The 16,533-nt window shown below is 40.2% G+C and overlaps 1 protein-coding gene across 3 annotated transcripts in view; it reads right to left on the bottom strand.

Moving 5' to 3' along the window:
* Positions 1-325: 325 nt before the first annotated feature.
* fgf1 (fibroblast growth factor 1) overlaps positions 326-16,533 on the bottom strand; it is a 91,690-nt gene continuing 75,482 nt past the window's right edge. For 2 of the 3 annotated variants that reach the window (XM_008104708.3, XM_003217376.4), the window contains 2 exons: positions 4,135-4,238; positions 326-3,384 (listed from right to left, as the gene is read on the bottom strand). In XM_008104708.3, coding sequence (XP_008102915.1) covers positions 3,190-3,384; positions 4,135-4,238 — 299 coding nt within the window. In that variant the 3' untranslated portion in view covers positions 326-3,189. The remainder of the gene's footprint in view (positions 3,385-4,134; positions 4,239-16,533) is intronic. The other variant, XM_008104709.3, reaches the window with a different exon arrangement.

Here is a 16,533-nt window from a genome sequence, read left to right on the forward strand (position 1 = left end):
TGTCCATGCAGTCTTTATAAATTGAAGTGTAAAACATCTGGAAGACCAAAGGTGAAGAACCACTGGTGCAAACTCAATTGTCCCACATACCTTTCCATCATTACAGAGCTGTTCCAGCCCTTTGATCCTTTTATTCGCCTTCAGTACAGCAGGTATCTATTGAGGATAGACTCATGCTCCGTGGATTTGTTTAAGCCAAATGTGTACTTGGGGAGGATGGAGATTTTATTCTTTTGGATCACCACTGAAAAATAATTATGTTTATCCATCCTGTCTCGAAGCATAGCATCAAAATAATGAGACTTGAAGAAATGACACATCCCTGTAGAAATGTCAGTATTTTGTTTATTTAGGATTGTTATTAGCAAATTGGCCTGCAGGAATTCATAACTCTGCTATGCAGTGCTATTTTGGGAATAGATAGTTCATAGTTACAGTGTCCCATATCCATGTTTGTTTTGAAGCAAGGTACATCATTAGGAATGAATAATGGCAAGAACAAACAAACAAACATGATTAGTACACCCATTAGTGAGAAAGTTTAAAAAATCCTTTGGCAGGACAAAAAGTGGGAAATAATGACAGACAGCAGACTGATACCTAATCAGTATACCATGGAATTCGTTACTTGATATACTCAAATAAGAGCAGCACATGTATATTGAAACAAATCTTTCTGCTGGTTAAATTCATCTGAAAGTAAATACAAACTGCAAAGCTAGGAATGAAAATGCCAAGATTGTGGCCTCTTTCAGGCTAAGAATGAAGAGTAGATTCTTGCAATATAACAGCTTTAGTTTTGCTAGGTTTTGTTATTTCTTTGTCACACTCTGCATTCATTCAAGGAATTATTTGGGGGCGGGAGGTTGTTTGCAGCCATTTCTTGGATCTGCAGTAGGGCTTGCTCAGTTTTTTTGTTTTGGAAAGCAAAACTCTCTTTTCAGTTTTTTTTTCTTAGAGTTAAATTGTGTAATGCAAAGATAACATTTCACATATGCACTGTAACTCCAATAAAAATTTAAAAAAAGAAAGGAGAAGAGAAAATGCCCCTTTCTTTGTCCTTTAAAAGTCTCCTAATTAAAAATAACCTTCCCGAGGGTATGAATGAAATGTTGCTGCTGATGGCTTGGAATTGCCAGAAAACAGGTCAATAACACAACAGAAATTTGGATATATTACACACCTCTAAGAACTACAACAAACATCACAATCACTTGTTTGTGCCTCTTTACAGTTAGAAATGTGGCAGGCTAAACATGTGGCTGATGAAGGAGTTTTTGATGTATGTTATTTATGAAGTACAGTATGATACATACACACATACACATATATACACATACAAACACATAATATACACACAAAGGGGGAGACTGAAAGGCTGTTTGCAATTCAAAATCTGCAATTAAATATACACAATAGATATACATTGCCAATAGATAGAAATTGAACATTTAAAAATTCAATTAATATCCAAGGTAGCATTTTGTGTTAAGGAAATGCCCAAGGAAGAAGTTAAATTATCTACCTATGGAAGAAGGTAATTCATTGATTGTTTTCTGATTGATAAATCAATATAGCATTCCCAAACTACGATAGGACTCTGCAGATCTTATATTTGTGGATACACATGTGGAGAAGAGCATGATTCTGTTCCTTATGTGTTTTCACATACAAATGAACAAAATATGCAGCCCTATAGTGATTTGACAAAACTGCAATACAAAGAGCTGTTTTTTGTTTTTTTTCGTGTCAGGAGCGACTTGAGAAACTGGAAGTCGCTTCAGGTGATGGATACTGGGAAGCAGCAGGATCATCCTTCTAGTTGTTTCTTTTAGGCTTGCCAGCCATTCCCCTACTGGCTGTGTATGCTACACCTTTATTGTCCCCACCAGCTAGTTTGCTACATGAGATGCAATGGAGGATGTGATCCTGTTACTAGTGTTGTTGTTGGCAGTCTAGTTGGCTTACATGGAACAGAGAGAAAATGCAATCCTGTCCTTTACTTCCAACAGCAAAATGTCTTGGATAAGCCTCAATTATAGATCTATGTGTTGCAAAACAATCAGTGAATTGCTTTCTTCAAAACACTGACCATCATCCTGTTTGAGAGGTCTGATGGCATAAGTCCCAAGTTATGTCATTGTAGTCATTGTGGAGGTCAAAATACTCTCTCAATGGCACAATAAGCAACCGCTCCAAATAGTAAATGATGTCTTGCTGATTTCTAGACTTTCCAGTGTGTGCTTACATTCAAATGAGTTTCAATACCAATACAGCTGTGATATGCTAAAGCCAGGATAGCATGATGGAATTTCAACTGTGTCCTATTCTACTTGGAAGTAATGAAAAGCAATATAATGAAATAACTCACTCCAGATCCAACCCAGATCCAACCCACAATTACCCACAATTTTTCTGTATTTGTTTCCTATTTTTTTGTTAAGAAAATATTCAAGAAATATTCATGTAAGTCATTGGTGAGATATATATATATATATATATATATATATATATATATATATATATATATATCTCACACAGCTTCATTGTCTATAGTTACAATTTTTCAACATTTGAGAAAGTATAGTTCTATAGATTTGCTTAATAAATAAATACATATTACATATTGCTGATATTGCCAAGAACCAGACAAGGTTGCATAAATAAGAAATGATTCATTTGTCTTGGTCCTAAATGCAGGGTTTATTTGTTTTAAACTAAAATATAGATTCAATATTGTTGATTATGCATCCACATGATATATAAAAATGATTAAAGTTGTTTTGAAAGTTAGATCAAACAATCTAAATGTTTCAAAACATGGGAAGCTTTAATATGTGCTGTTCAAGCTGCACACACAGACATGTGCCTATCAATGCCTATAAGTGATTTGATTTATTGAATAACAGAATTGGAAGATACCACAAGTGCCACGCAGTCCAACCCCCTGACAGGCAGAAATACACAAAGAAAATAGATTTATTTTGGGGACATATGTGAGAGAATACCATTGTTGTATATTATATTAGATGCATATCATATGAAATCCCTTTCTATTTTTCACTTTTTCACTTTTCCTCATGTTTTCATTCACATTCACCAGCGGGAGAGAGAATCAAAAGAGAAGATAGGAGGAAGCTACTGGCTGCTGGATTCTGAAGGACAGGTTTTATTCCATGGGGAAACTATCTAATCAGGTGATACTGGCAGTGGAAGGAAAAGTATTGCCTTTTGGCCGCGATGAGTCCGTGGCCCCAGTTTGCCTTTCCCATTCTTTTTCAAGCCAACATACCACTTCTTATCGCCATGCATCTTTGAGGTATATGTATTGTAATGGTTTTCTTCCAGCGTTTCCACAAATAAACACTCTTCTGTTGGCAACTGCTGAAGAAAGAGAAGAAAAGTGTGGTACAGTCATAAAAGGACGCAAAGGAAACAGTGCTACATATTTTGTATCTGTCTTTATCTGATGAAGAAGCTTTGTTATTCGGAAACCACAAGAAACTGTGTATTTTTAGTAAGCCAAATAAAAGTATGAGCACAGGGGCTCAAGTGCTGAACTAGGATTTTGGAAGAGTAGAGTTCAAATTGCCATTTAGCCATGGATACCTACTGGGTGACCTTGCACATATCGCACTCTCTTAGTCTTAGATGAGGGCATACATCTTGCCAAGAAAGCCCCACTATAGATTTGCCTTAAGTCACCATAAATCAGAAATGATTTGAAGGCACACAACAGCATTTCACAATAAGGACTTATTCTGTTAAGTCTCTTCTTTGCCAAGGCTGCCAACTGCTCTTTGCATGCCTCCAGATTCCTGAATGAGCCATCCTCCTACGTTTCTCTGGCTTGTTTACCTAGGGATACTTATGTTGCTAATGGCCTTACCCTCTGTGATTTGGCAGCGACTCCTTCCAAATAAAAAATCCAATATCTGGGGTATTTTGGAACATTGTTTCCAATTGTTGTATTTATTTTTCCAGAAATAAACTTGGGCAAAGGGTGGCAATCCAGCTGCCAAAACAACAAACAGCATCTAATTGCTGCTCCTGGGCAATGTCACCCAGGGTGACAAGAGTTTTGCAAACCTCAAATCCTCTCTGTGCCCAGTCCCACAGAAACCTCATACTTACCGAGCCATATAAATGTCCATTGGCATCCATGGCCAAGTACTGCCCGGTCTCAGTGCCTTTTATATATACCACACCCACATCTTCTGCTGTTAACAGCAACTGAACTGCAATAGAGAGAGAATAAAATAAACAAACAAATAATGCCACACAAGTAAGAAAGTGAATAGTATGGTTGGAAGGCATATTATGCTAACCTGCTATTACAGCAAAGGTGGCAACTATATTGGAAGCAGGGTTACATTTTAAATGTAGATGAATGGTATGAGGGCCACACCTTTTTTTTGTCTTATTATGTTATTTTGTAAGATATGGCTAGCTATTACCCTTCCCGTCCTCTCCATTAATTACAAACAATTAAATCATTATTTCTTTCTTCCATGGTATACATTTTCCATGCTTTCCCTTTAAGAGGAAAAGCCCCTATATGTTCCTGCATGGGTTCTTTTTTTATAGCCAGTTGAGATTAAGGAGCAGAAACCTTCTTCCTACCTGTAGCTCTCATTTGCTTTCCACTTCCTCAGCCCCATTTCTCACCAGTGTGGTAGAGAGAAGGTTGCAACCATCTTCTCTCACATACATGCTGATTCTTGGAGGAAAGTGGCTGAGAAGCTACAAAAAGGGAGCTGCAGACAGACAGGTTGCAATGTAGGAGGAGTTCCTTGTTAGTTTCCTTCCTTTGCCCCCTGCAGAGCACCTAATGATCCTTGGTATGGGAAGAAGGCAAATGAACACTGCCCTTTCTGCAGGTCTGTTTTCTGGACTATTTCATAGGGTGCTTGTGCTTATGTGTATAAGCTTATGTGCTTATGTGTATATGTGCTTATGTGAACGCCCAGAGTGCATATGAACGTCTGTTTCTACCCTAAAGGCACCAGATCCCATCTGATCTTGGAAGCCAAGCAATGTCAGCTCTGGTTAGTGCTTGGATGGGAGACTACCAATGAATATTAAGTAAATGGGTTCCTGACTAAAGCCAAAGCAATATATGCCCACAAACACCATGAATGAATGCCAGGTGCTGTGAGCTATATTTCAGAGGAAGGAAATGGCAAAACCACTTCTATGTATTTTATGTCAAATGAAATCTTATGAATTTTATGGGGTCACCAATAGTTGTCAGAAGGCACAAAGGCAAACACACATACAAACACACTGTATCTATGAATGAAAGAGAGAGAGTGCAGTGAATGGCATGCAGTTGAATCAGTTCTGGGAGCCATACTGACACTACATAACTACAGTAGAGTTCCGGTTATTCGACATAAATGGGCGGGCCGAATGTTGAATAACTGGATCTGACGGATAATAGGGAGGCCCTATTATCCAGCAAGCCAGTTGAAGGAAGTGCCCCGTGCACGTTGCTAGGTAGATAGCAAGCTACCTAGCAATGCACAGGGGCGCTTCTGCCCTGTCTCTTGGGAGGCGCCCGTGCATGTTGCTAGGTAGATAGCAAGCTACCTAGCAACGCGCAGAGGCGCTTCTGCCCTGCCTCTTGGGAGGCGCCCATGCGCGTTGCTAGGTAGATAACAAGCTACCTAACAACGCTCAGGGGTGCTTCTTAAGCCGAGTGCTCACCGCTCCACCCCTTGGGAAGCGCTCGTGCATGTTGCTAGGCAGCTTGCTATCTACCTAGCAACGAGCACAGGCGCCTCCCAAGGGGCAGAGCAGTGAGCACTCAGCTTAGCGAAGCGCCCATGCGCATTGCTAGGTAGCTTGCTATCTACCTAGCAACGCGCACGGGCGCTTCTCTGCTGGCCGCCCTGCCTCTTGGGAGGTGCCTGTGCGCGTTGCTAGGTAGATAGCAAGCTACCTAGCAACGTGCATGAGCGCCTCTCAAGGGGCCTGGGACATCGGATAATACGGAGTGTCGGTTAACCGGAACTCTACTGTATATTATTGTATGATTCTGCTTTAACTGCCATGGTACCACCTCATCAAATCCTGTGATTTGCAGTTTAGGTGGGCATTTAGAATTATCAACCAGAGATTTCCTCTAATGCCTCTGACCAACAGCCAGCTGTAGGATCCCATTGGATGTTGCTATGACTATTAAAGGGGAATAATGTGACATGTAGTGTGACAGGGTGTTGGTTCTGTCTGTCACCACCTATAGAGTGTGACAGGTTTCCCCAAAGATCAGTAGGGATTTTTATGCCTTTGAATCAAAATAAGGACTTCCAGCCTTGGCATGTGGACCAATATTAGGAAAGACATGTTCGTATATAAATTATTTAGTGTTATAGGTATGAAACATTTCTGTTTTAAAATCAGCTTTACAGATTTAAGAAAAATCAGTTTAAAATAGAATTATTGTTTTTCCACTATACTGTAGACTAGAGCCATACAACCCCTCTGTCTCATTTTTTGTGCTACTTCTTTTTAGGTTTTATAGACTGTTACTCATTTTAGTTCCATGGAATCATAAAATTTATAACCAAGAGAATTATTCTAACATTTGCTTAATACTTGTACCGGGAAACTATCTTTAATTAGCTATCCACATTCAATACAGAGTTTTGAACAGCTTCAGGAAAAGAGGAAAGTAATTTAATAGTGTGCCAGGACAAAAGTCATGTGAAAGGAATATTTATGAAAAGTTACATTCAGATAACTCAGTTATGTGGATTGTTCAATCATGCAGGAGAAGTTGAAAATTATGCAGAATCTGTTGGGCTAAGAACTTCGAAGTAGCTAGTTACAAATAACTAATTACATGTGTTCCTTTCCTTTGCAATGAAGGTGTCACTATATTACATTACATAATAACTTAATGAGGGCTACTTTTCACTCATTTATCAGTATTTATTTTTGTTATATGCCTTCAAGTCAACAGAGGTGACCCTGTCACAGAGCCTTTTGACAAGATTTCTGCAGAGGAGGTTTTTAATTGCCTTCCTCTGTGGCTGTGAGGGTGTGTCCTCCCAAGGCTGAATAGGGAAATATTTCAGAGGAAGGAATTGGCAAAACCATCTCAGAGAATTCCTTTCCTAAGAAGACCCTATGAAATTCATGAGCTTGCCATATGTTGACAGGCAACTGTTCACATACAGAAAGCAATTGTGAATAAGGAACAGTTTATAGATGAGCAAATCTAGGTAGCCATATTATATTCATGATTGTTACTTAGTCATGATTATGATACTATTGTCATGATCATTGCTCCCCATCAACACACATCAGTTGTATGGGGAGAAGGAGTCCTATCAGTGATCAAGGCATAAGTGGATGGTGTTTCATTAGGTTTAGTCAAGCTAGAAGAGGTTACTTAGTTAAATACACTTACTTACTTACTTACCGTACTTACACTTACTTATTTACTTACTTACACTTAACCAAATAATTGATACATAATAATGGCCAATATACTTTATATTAACCTCTCCTTCTGAACATGCACAACTGATTTAGCTAAATCAATTCTTCATTTTAATTAGACCTAAATTCAACGATTAGACATAATTATAGTAGGTGCAATGAATCAATGGAGTTAAAAGGCGTGTTCAGATTGATTCAGTCTATTTTCTCCATTGGAATCAGGCCACTGGAAACAATACAATAAATTCATTGCCATCATGTCAGTTTGGTTAATAGTACTGCTTTTTCTTCCTCTTTACAACTTTTCTTTCATTTTAAATGTTTTTACTTATCTTAAGCAGGTGCCGTAATTGTTGTGAGCCTTTGAGTTATTTCCGACTTATGGCAACCTTAAGGAGAACCTGTCATGGGCCTTCCTCTGAGGATAGGATAGTGTGACTTGCCCAAGGTCACCAAATGGATTTTCATGGTCTTCAGAATCATAGTCCAATGTCTAAACCACTACAACATGATGGCTAAGGTATCCTATATTCAATAAAAGGGCAATAATTCTATTGATATTGAACTATTCAATTCAGTGGTTGGTTTGGCATTCTGCTTCTTAGGATCAGAGTGTCTCTGACTTTGCCAATACAGAGCCTGGAACGGATCAGAGAGAAGATTAAGTTTCATCCTTCAGTAGAAATCCGGTGCCTCCTATTCAGGAAGCCCACTTTGTGTTTTGTAGTTCTAGGAGGAGCTGAAGAGGACTGGGCCTAACACTGTAAAATGTATATTACTGTTTGCCTATATCCTTCAGCATCAATGGGCTTTGCTCCCTTCCATGGAGTCTGTGTATCCATTACTAGCCTTGTGCAAATGTCGTTGGCAAAGATTTGCTCAATTGGTTGTGGAAAGAGAGAGCACCACCCAAGTTTACTTACGTAGTCAACCCAAGACATGTACTCTGTAATGAGGGTTATTCCACTGGCACATATCCATTTAAGGAGTTTCCTCTGTAAATATTTTTTCATCAGGATGTCCAAGTTTAATAGCTCATTTACGCTAAGCTCATTTCTGGCAGTAGCTAACAAACATACATCCTCCAGAAAGCAATTCTGGCTACACACAACATGTTTCCAAAAAGAAAAAAACATTATGAGACATCTCTAGTGAGAGAGGGATACAGGATGGGGAGGGTTTTTTCCTTTTTGCCTTCAAATTATCCAGTTCTTCTTCCTACCACATAGCTGCTCTTATTGCTTGATGACCTATTAGAGGAAACAAATCCATCCCCTTGAAACCGCAGTTAGACATTTAGGTAGGCGCAGATAAACCATTTACTACCACAAGATGTGGTCATGGCCACCGGGTGAGATAGCTTTCCAAAGTTTACGAAAACTCATGGAAGAGAAGACTATCAACAGGTATTAACAATGATAACTAATTTGAAATTCTGTGTACATAAACAGGATCTGCCTAAATATCAGGTGCCCAAGATAAACAATAGGAGATTGTTTTCCCTGGCCATACCTAGACTGAATCGAGTGGTCACTTTTGGAAATAACATCTTGGACTAGATAATAATTGGTTTGATGCAGATATTTTTTCGAGGCTGAAAAATATATTAAAATGCCTGAAACAATCCCCCATGTGCCCCCTGATTATTGTCCCCAAATTGGACAGGATTGCTAGTTGAATCACAATTTAATACAGACAATGGGATAACTGTTTGCATCTGAGGGTGAATACAAAACTATGATTCTAGGGTTCTTGTTGTTTTTGTAATGTGTCTTCAATTCATTTCTGAGTTATGGTGACTTCTTGCGTGTTCTTGGCAAAATATGTTTAGAAGAGGTTTGTCCTCTGAAGTTGATGGAGTAGGACATGCCCAAAGTAATTCAGAAAGTTTCTGTGGCCAGGAATTTAAACCCTGGTTTCCCAGTGTCCTGATCCAATACTTAGACCACTGCATCACTATTGCTATAAACATTATTTTTTTCTGTGGTATGGTAGTAACCTCATGGGCTGGTCCATGAGGTCACAAAGAGTCGGAAGTGACTGAATGAATAAACAACAACATGGTAGTAACTTGAAGATAGTTCTATTTCTTGTAGATACAGAAGCCAATGTGTCTTGGTCATTCTTCACCATGGTAATGCAATTCCTCTTGTCTGTGGCTTGTGTTGTGAGGGAGAAATCATCCAAACACACACAAAAACTTTTCCACACATGCTGCATGTCCCTGAGCTACCTCAACATGGTTGCATTTTCAAGTGGCTACTATGTCCAATGAGTACATTTTGGAGCTGGGCTCCAGGTGAATGAACAAAAAACAGCTGAGCTAATAGGATAGCCAGGACATTGGCAAAATATATAAACTATACTGGAGAGGCAAGGGACATCCTTGGGCCTTTCTAAAACTGACCAAGACAATGTTCTATCTTGGCAATGACTTGGATTAATTAGACAAGCAGTTTCTACAAAGATACTGTTAAAAAGAACTGCCAGAGGGATGCCTGCCTGGGGTGGTCTTTGGCCTCAGTAGTGAGAGGACTCACCCAGAAAGTGCAAGGTGAGCTCTCCCTGCCCTGGCTTGGACCACAATCTCAGTAGAATTTATGTGTTGTCTTTAAACAACAGATACTTGCTCACCTCGATGCTAAAGCATTTCCCTGCTAAAGTTGACATTTGGTGTAGGGATAGTTGGTTTGCAAAATGCAGAGCCATATTAGTCACTCAGCAGATCTCAATTTATGTACAGAGCTCATAGGAATTCCCATCATTGTTGTGTACCTGCTGTGGCCCACATCTCTGGTGACAGTGTTTGTAGTGATGATGTTGGTGGAAGTGTGGTGGTGATGATGATGAAGAATAAGACTATGGTGAGGATCTACTTCAATGAGTGGTAGAGGTTCTCTCAGAACAACCTTGCCCTCTGCCCAATCTGAATAAAGCATTGCCTATATTGCCCTTATATTGTAGGAGAGAAGAATGTTTCCAAGCCCAGCAGCCAACACCCTGATATCTTTCAAAGGATGGCTTTTCTTCTGCATGTTGCCTTTTGGTTGTTCCTTACAGATTCCAAACACACTTGCGCTTTCTGCATAAGTTCTCTCCATGTTTGCTTTCCTACCTCTGCTGCTTGAACAGGGTTTCAGAAAGGTTAGATGCCAGTTTACTCTAGGTTAGAGACTTCCCGTCTGTCCTTTTCTGTGTTTACTCAGGATGAGATCATGTTCATTCAGCCCACTGTTGAGTGTATGTGAGTGTGAGCATGTAAATAGCATTTATAATTAAACCTCAACCATAAACTGACTTCAGAAACAAACTGAGAGCAAAACTGGGGCAGGAGAGGGGAAACCACATATTCCTGTGGATTTTCTTTCTTTTTTGTAAAAAAAGAAGTGCTTTTCTTAGAATCTAGAGAGTGTGTCTGACTCCATCCTCAGCACATCCTGTAGTGGGGAATCCAGCTGTGTTCCAGTAAATGCTCAGCAGCACAGTATGTACACACAGGGCAGGAAAAAAGGCCCCTGTTGTGAAATCGGTGCATTGGGAGTGTATGTTCCAGTGAACAGCAGAGCCCCCTATACATGTGGGTTGTGGGCCAGCCTCACAGTGGTGCTTATTGTACCACGTCATCTTCCCATATCAGCTGCTTTCTCTCTCTCTCTAGCCAAGGGACTTTCACAGACTCCTGCCATTCTCAGGCCACAATCGTGTTTCATTTCTTTATTGTGCTTCTCAGGCCACAAAGGCATGTAAAGAACCCCACAACAAAAATGATAAAAGCATTTTTTTAAAAAAGAGGCCAAAAAGCCATTTAAACATGTAAAGTCATCCTTTTAAAAACACCACAAACCATCAGTTTTAAAATCAGTTATAAAGAGTGAAGATCATACAGTATAGTTTTGGTTGCCAGCTGGAATCTTGGCATGGTGGAGTAGACATTTCAGATACAGATTTGCATTAAAGGACCAACAAGGCACTTCTCTCAGTATGTGGATCATTTCTTAGATACATGGATACATGCAAAATGCTGCAGTGACCAGGGCAGGCCCAAGACATTTTGCAACTTGAGATGAATAATGTGTTGTTCCATGTAAAGAAACTGGCCATACTAGTAGGTGCATCTTACTACAACAGTAAGTGCTGGACAGCATTCTTTACCACACCTTAAGGCAGAGGTTCTCAAAATGTGATCTGGGGAGCCCTTGGGGATCCGTGAAGCATACTGAGGGGCTCCATGGTTCCTTCTTCCCTTCCTCTTTGCCCTCCCCCCTCTAAGCATTCCCTCTTCTTTCCTGCTCCTCCCCCTCCCTCACCTCTCTTGCCCCAAAAGCTTTTTTTCCTCACAGCCCAGATATTTTCCCTCATGCCTTCCTTGCTTCCAAAACCCTATTTCCCTCCCACCGCTCAGGGAGTGTGTTGATTGTGCTTTTTCTGCATGGCAGAAGGGAGTTGAACTGGATGACCCCTGGGGTTTCTGCTGCTGCTGCTGCTCCTGCTGTTGTTATTATTATTGTTATTATTACAAAGGCTGGGTGGTCATCTGTTGGGGGTGCTTTGATTGTGCCTTTCCTGCATGGCAGAAGGGAGTTGGACTGGATTGTCCCTGGGGTCTTCCATTGGTCAAAAAGTTGATTCATGCCACACACACACACACACAAACTATATATATAAAAGAGTGATGGCATCACGGCGACCCACAAAACAACAAAAAAACAGGCCCCCCAACCTCGAAATTTGACAACACAACCCATCATCCGCGCCTCAGGGTTGATACAACAAAAAGAAAAGAAAAATAAAGTCTTAATTAGAGAGAGAGCAATAATTGTTTTTATCCAATTGCTGCCAGTTTAGAGGGCTAATCTCTGCCCACTTCGTCTCCTAGCAACCAATTCAGCCAAAGGACAGCCAGGGTTCAGTTAGGGGACAGGCAGATTTAGGCCTCACTTAGGCTTCTTCCACAGATTATCTAATTTGCACTGGATTATATGGCAGTGTAAACTCAAGGCCCTTCTGCACAGCTATATAACCCATTTATAATCTTACATTATCTGCTTTGCACTGGATTATCTTGACTCCACACTGCCATATAATCTATTTCAGTTTGCATTTTATACAGCTGTGAAGACGGGGCCTCATATAATCCAGTTCTAAGAAGATAATTTAAGATTATCAATATACAGCAGAATCTCACTTATCCAACATAAACAGGCCGGCAGGATAAGTGAATATGTTGGATAATAAGAAGGGATTCAGGAAAAGCCGATTAAACATCAAATTAGGTAATCGTTATACAAATTAAGCACCAAAACATCATATTACACAACAAATTTGACAGAAAAGGTAGTTCCACGTGCAGTAATGCTATGTAGTAATTACAGTAGAGTCTCACTTATCCAACACTCGCTTATCCAACGTTCTGGATTATACAACGCATTTTTGTAGTCAATATATCGTGACATTTTGGTGCTAAATTCATAAATACAGTAATTACTACATAGCATTACTGCGTATTGAACTACTTTTTCTGTCAAATTTGTTGTATAACATGATGTTTTGGTGTTTCATTTGTAAAATCATAACCTAATTTGATATTTAATAGGCATTTCCTCAATGCCTCCTTATTATCCAACATATTTGCTTATCCAACATTCTGCCGGCCCGTTTATGTTGGATAAGTGAGACTCGACTGTACTGTATTTACAAATTTACCACTAAAATATCACAATAAATTTAAAACACTGACTACAAAAACATTGATTATGAAAAGGCAGACTGCGTTGGATAATCCAGAACATTGTATAAGCGAATGTTGGATGAGATTCTACTTTGATATGAAATAATTTCTGGGATAGAATAATGCAGAACAATATAATCTCTAAAACCAGGACAGTAAATAAAGACCAATGGTCTGAAAGCAGGAAAATTGGAAATTCCACAAAGGAAACAATAAGGGCCAGCTAACACCTCCCAAGAAAGGATTCTTCCAGAAAGGAAGCTGAGAAGGCAGTGAAGCACTGTGTATTACCAAAGTCATTATTATTACTATCATTACTATTATTATTATTATTATTATTATTATTATTATTATTATTGTGTTGCGGTCAACCGTGAAAATGAATACAATCTGGCTCCAAGTATTCAAAAACACTAAAATCAGAATATATAAAAATTAATGTGGTATAATAAAACAGGACAATACAATCTCTAAAATCAGAACACTAAATAAAGAACAACACTCTGAAAACAGGGGAATTCCACACAGGAAACAATCAGGGCCAGCTAACACCTCCCAACAAAGTATTCCCATCATCAGAGACTGGCAAATCCTCTGTTTTCTCAGGGCCACAGACAGTAGAAGCACATAAAATATCGCAAACAACACCACTCTGAAAACAAGGGAATGCCAGACAGGAAACAATCAGGGCTAGCTAACACCTTCCAACAAAAAATTCACTCAGAGGAAACAGCCAGGCTTTAAAGCTGCAAGGCCATTACATCCTAATAATTTTTCCTAATTGCAGCATTCATACTTGCCTCCAAGAGACCAAAAAAAAACAAAAAACAAACAAAACAATCAGAAATATTATATATTCACAACCTTTAGGAAATAATATCCCCTGATGGCGCAGCATGTTAAAGCGCTGAGCTGCTGAACTTCTGGACCGAAAGGCCGCAGGTTTGAATTGGGGGAGCGGAGAGAGCCCCCACTGTTAGCCCCAGCTTCTGCCAACCCAGAAGTTCAAAAACATGCAAATGTGAGTGCATCAATAGGTATTGCTCCGGCGGGAAGGTAACGCCGCTCCATGCAGTCATCCCACATGACCTTGGAGGAGTCTACGGACAACGCCGGCTCTTCGGCTTAGAAATGGAGATGAGCACCAACCCCCAGAGTCAGACATGACTGGACTTAATGTCAGGGGAAAACATTTACCCTTGACCTTAACTACCACCAATTCCTCAATACTTTATTTCCCATACCACCAGACTTCACCACAGCAACGCGTGGCCGGGCACAGTTAGTATATATATATATATATATATATATATATATATATATATGGATAAAGTTGCGGGCGCAGTGACTATAACAACAAAACTAAACATCACAGAAATACGAAACTTGGCAACACAATGCAAAATCCTTGCCTCCCGGTTACAACAACACAACCACACCTCAAAACCACAATCTGGGCCCACAAAACTCACAACAACACATCATGACTATAACAACACAACTAAATGCCCTAGAAATACAAAACTTGGCAACACAACGCAAAAGCCTTGCCTCCCGGTTGTAACAACACAATCACACCACAAAACCACACTGGACCCACAAAACTCACAACAACGCATTGTGACTATAACAACACAACTAAACACCCTAGAAATACGAAACTTGGCGACACAATGCAAAAGCCTTCCCTCCCGGTTGTAACAACACAACCACACCACAAAACCACAATCTGGACCCATAAAACTCACAACAATGCATCATGACTATAACAACACAACTAAACGCCCCAGAAATACGAAACTTGGCACACAACTAAATACCCCAGAAATACAAAACTTGACAACACAATGCAAAAGCCTTGCCTCCTGGTTGTAACAACATAACCACACCACAAAACCACAATCCAGATGCACAAAACTCACAACAAAGCATCTTAACTATAACAACACAACTAAACGCCCCAGAAATACGAAACTTGGCACACAATTAAATGCCCCAGAAATACAAAACTTGACAACACAATGCAAAAGCCTTTCCTCCGGTTGTAACAACACAACCACACCACAAAACCACAATCCGGACCCACAAAACTCACAACGCATCATGACTATAACAACACAACTAAACGCCCCAGAAATACAAAATTTGACAAAACAACGCAAAAGCCTTGCCTCCCAGTTGTAACAACACAATCACACCACAAAACCACAATCCAGACCCACAAAATTCACAACAACGCATCATGACTATAACAACACAACTAAACGCCCCAGAAATACGAAACTTGGCAAAACAACGCAAAAGCCTTGCCTCCCGGTTGTAACAACACAATCACACCACAAAACACAATCCGGACCCACAAAACTCACAACAATGCATCGTGACTATAACACCACAACTAAACGCCCCAGAAATACGAAACTTGGCACGCAACTAAACGCCCCAGAAATACGAAACTTGACAACACAACGCAAAAGCCTTGCCTCCCGGTTGTAACAACACAACCAAACCACAAAACCACAATCTGGACCCACAAAACTCACAACAACGCATTGTGACTATAACAACACAACTAAACGCCCCAGAAATACAAAATTTGACAACACAACACAAAAGCCTTGCCTCCCAGTTGTAAGAACACAACCACACCACAAAACCACAATCCGGACCCAGAAAACTCACAACAACGCATTGTGACTATAACAACACAACTTAACCGGATGGCCATCTGTCTGAGAGGTTTGGGTGGGTTCTTCCTCCATGACAAAAAGAAAGAAAGGGGTTGGACTGGATGCAAACTACAAATTCCAGCACCCCATGGCATGGAGTCCATGCATTTCAATTAGAGGCCTCTTCCTTCTCCCTTTCCCCGCCATCCAACCCATTGACCCAGTTCCATGGCTCCGCAGGCAGGAAAGGCTGGGACGGATAGAATGAAGGAAGGAGGGAGGGAAGGGAAGCGAAGGAACGACAAGTACAAGAGCCCTCCCTCTCTGCCCAGAAGGCCAAGAGCAAAAGGGAGAGAAAGACCATTGATCTGGTTATATTTACCCTCCTTTCTGACCAGTGTGTTCTTATCAGCGAGCTCAGGATCGGAGCAGAGAAAGGGAACAGCATAGGAATAAAGGAAACAAGGAGAGCACCCACTCTATCTATCCATCCACTCATCTATCCATCCACTCACCCACTAATAATAAATACCTACACAGGCAAGAATCAGCCATGCACGGAGTCTACAAGGCCATTCAGTGCTCATCCACCTCCCCAATCCCTACATTCACACTTGGCCTCCAAAAAAACAATTACAATAATAACAATGACAGCAACAACAATAAGAATCTACACCATCACAGGCA

The sequence above is a fragment of the Anolis carolinensis genome, chromosome 2 (assembly GCF_035594765.1).
Source record: "Anolis carolinensis isolate JA03-04 chromosome 2, rAnoCar3.1.pri, whole genome shotgun sequence".
Lineage (NCBI taxonomy): Eukaryota > Metazoa > Chordata > Lepidosauria > Squamata > Dactyloidae > Anolis > Anolis carolinensis.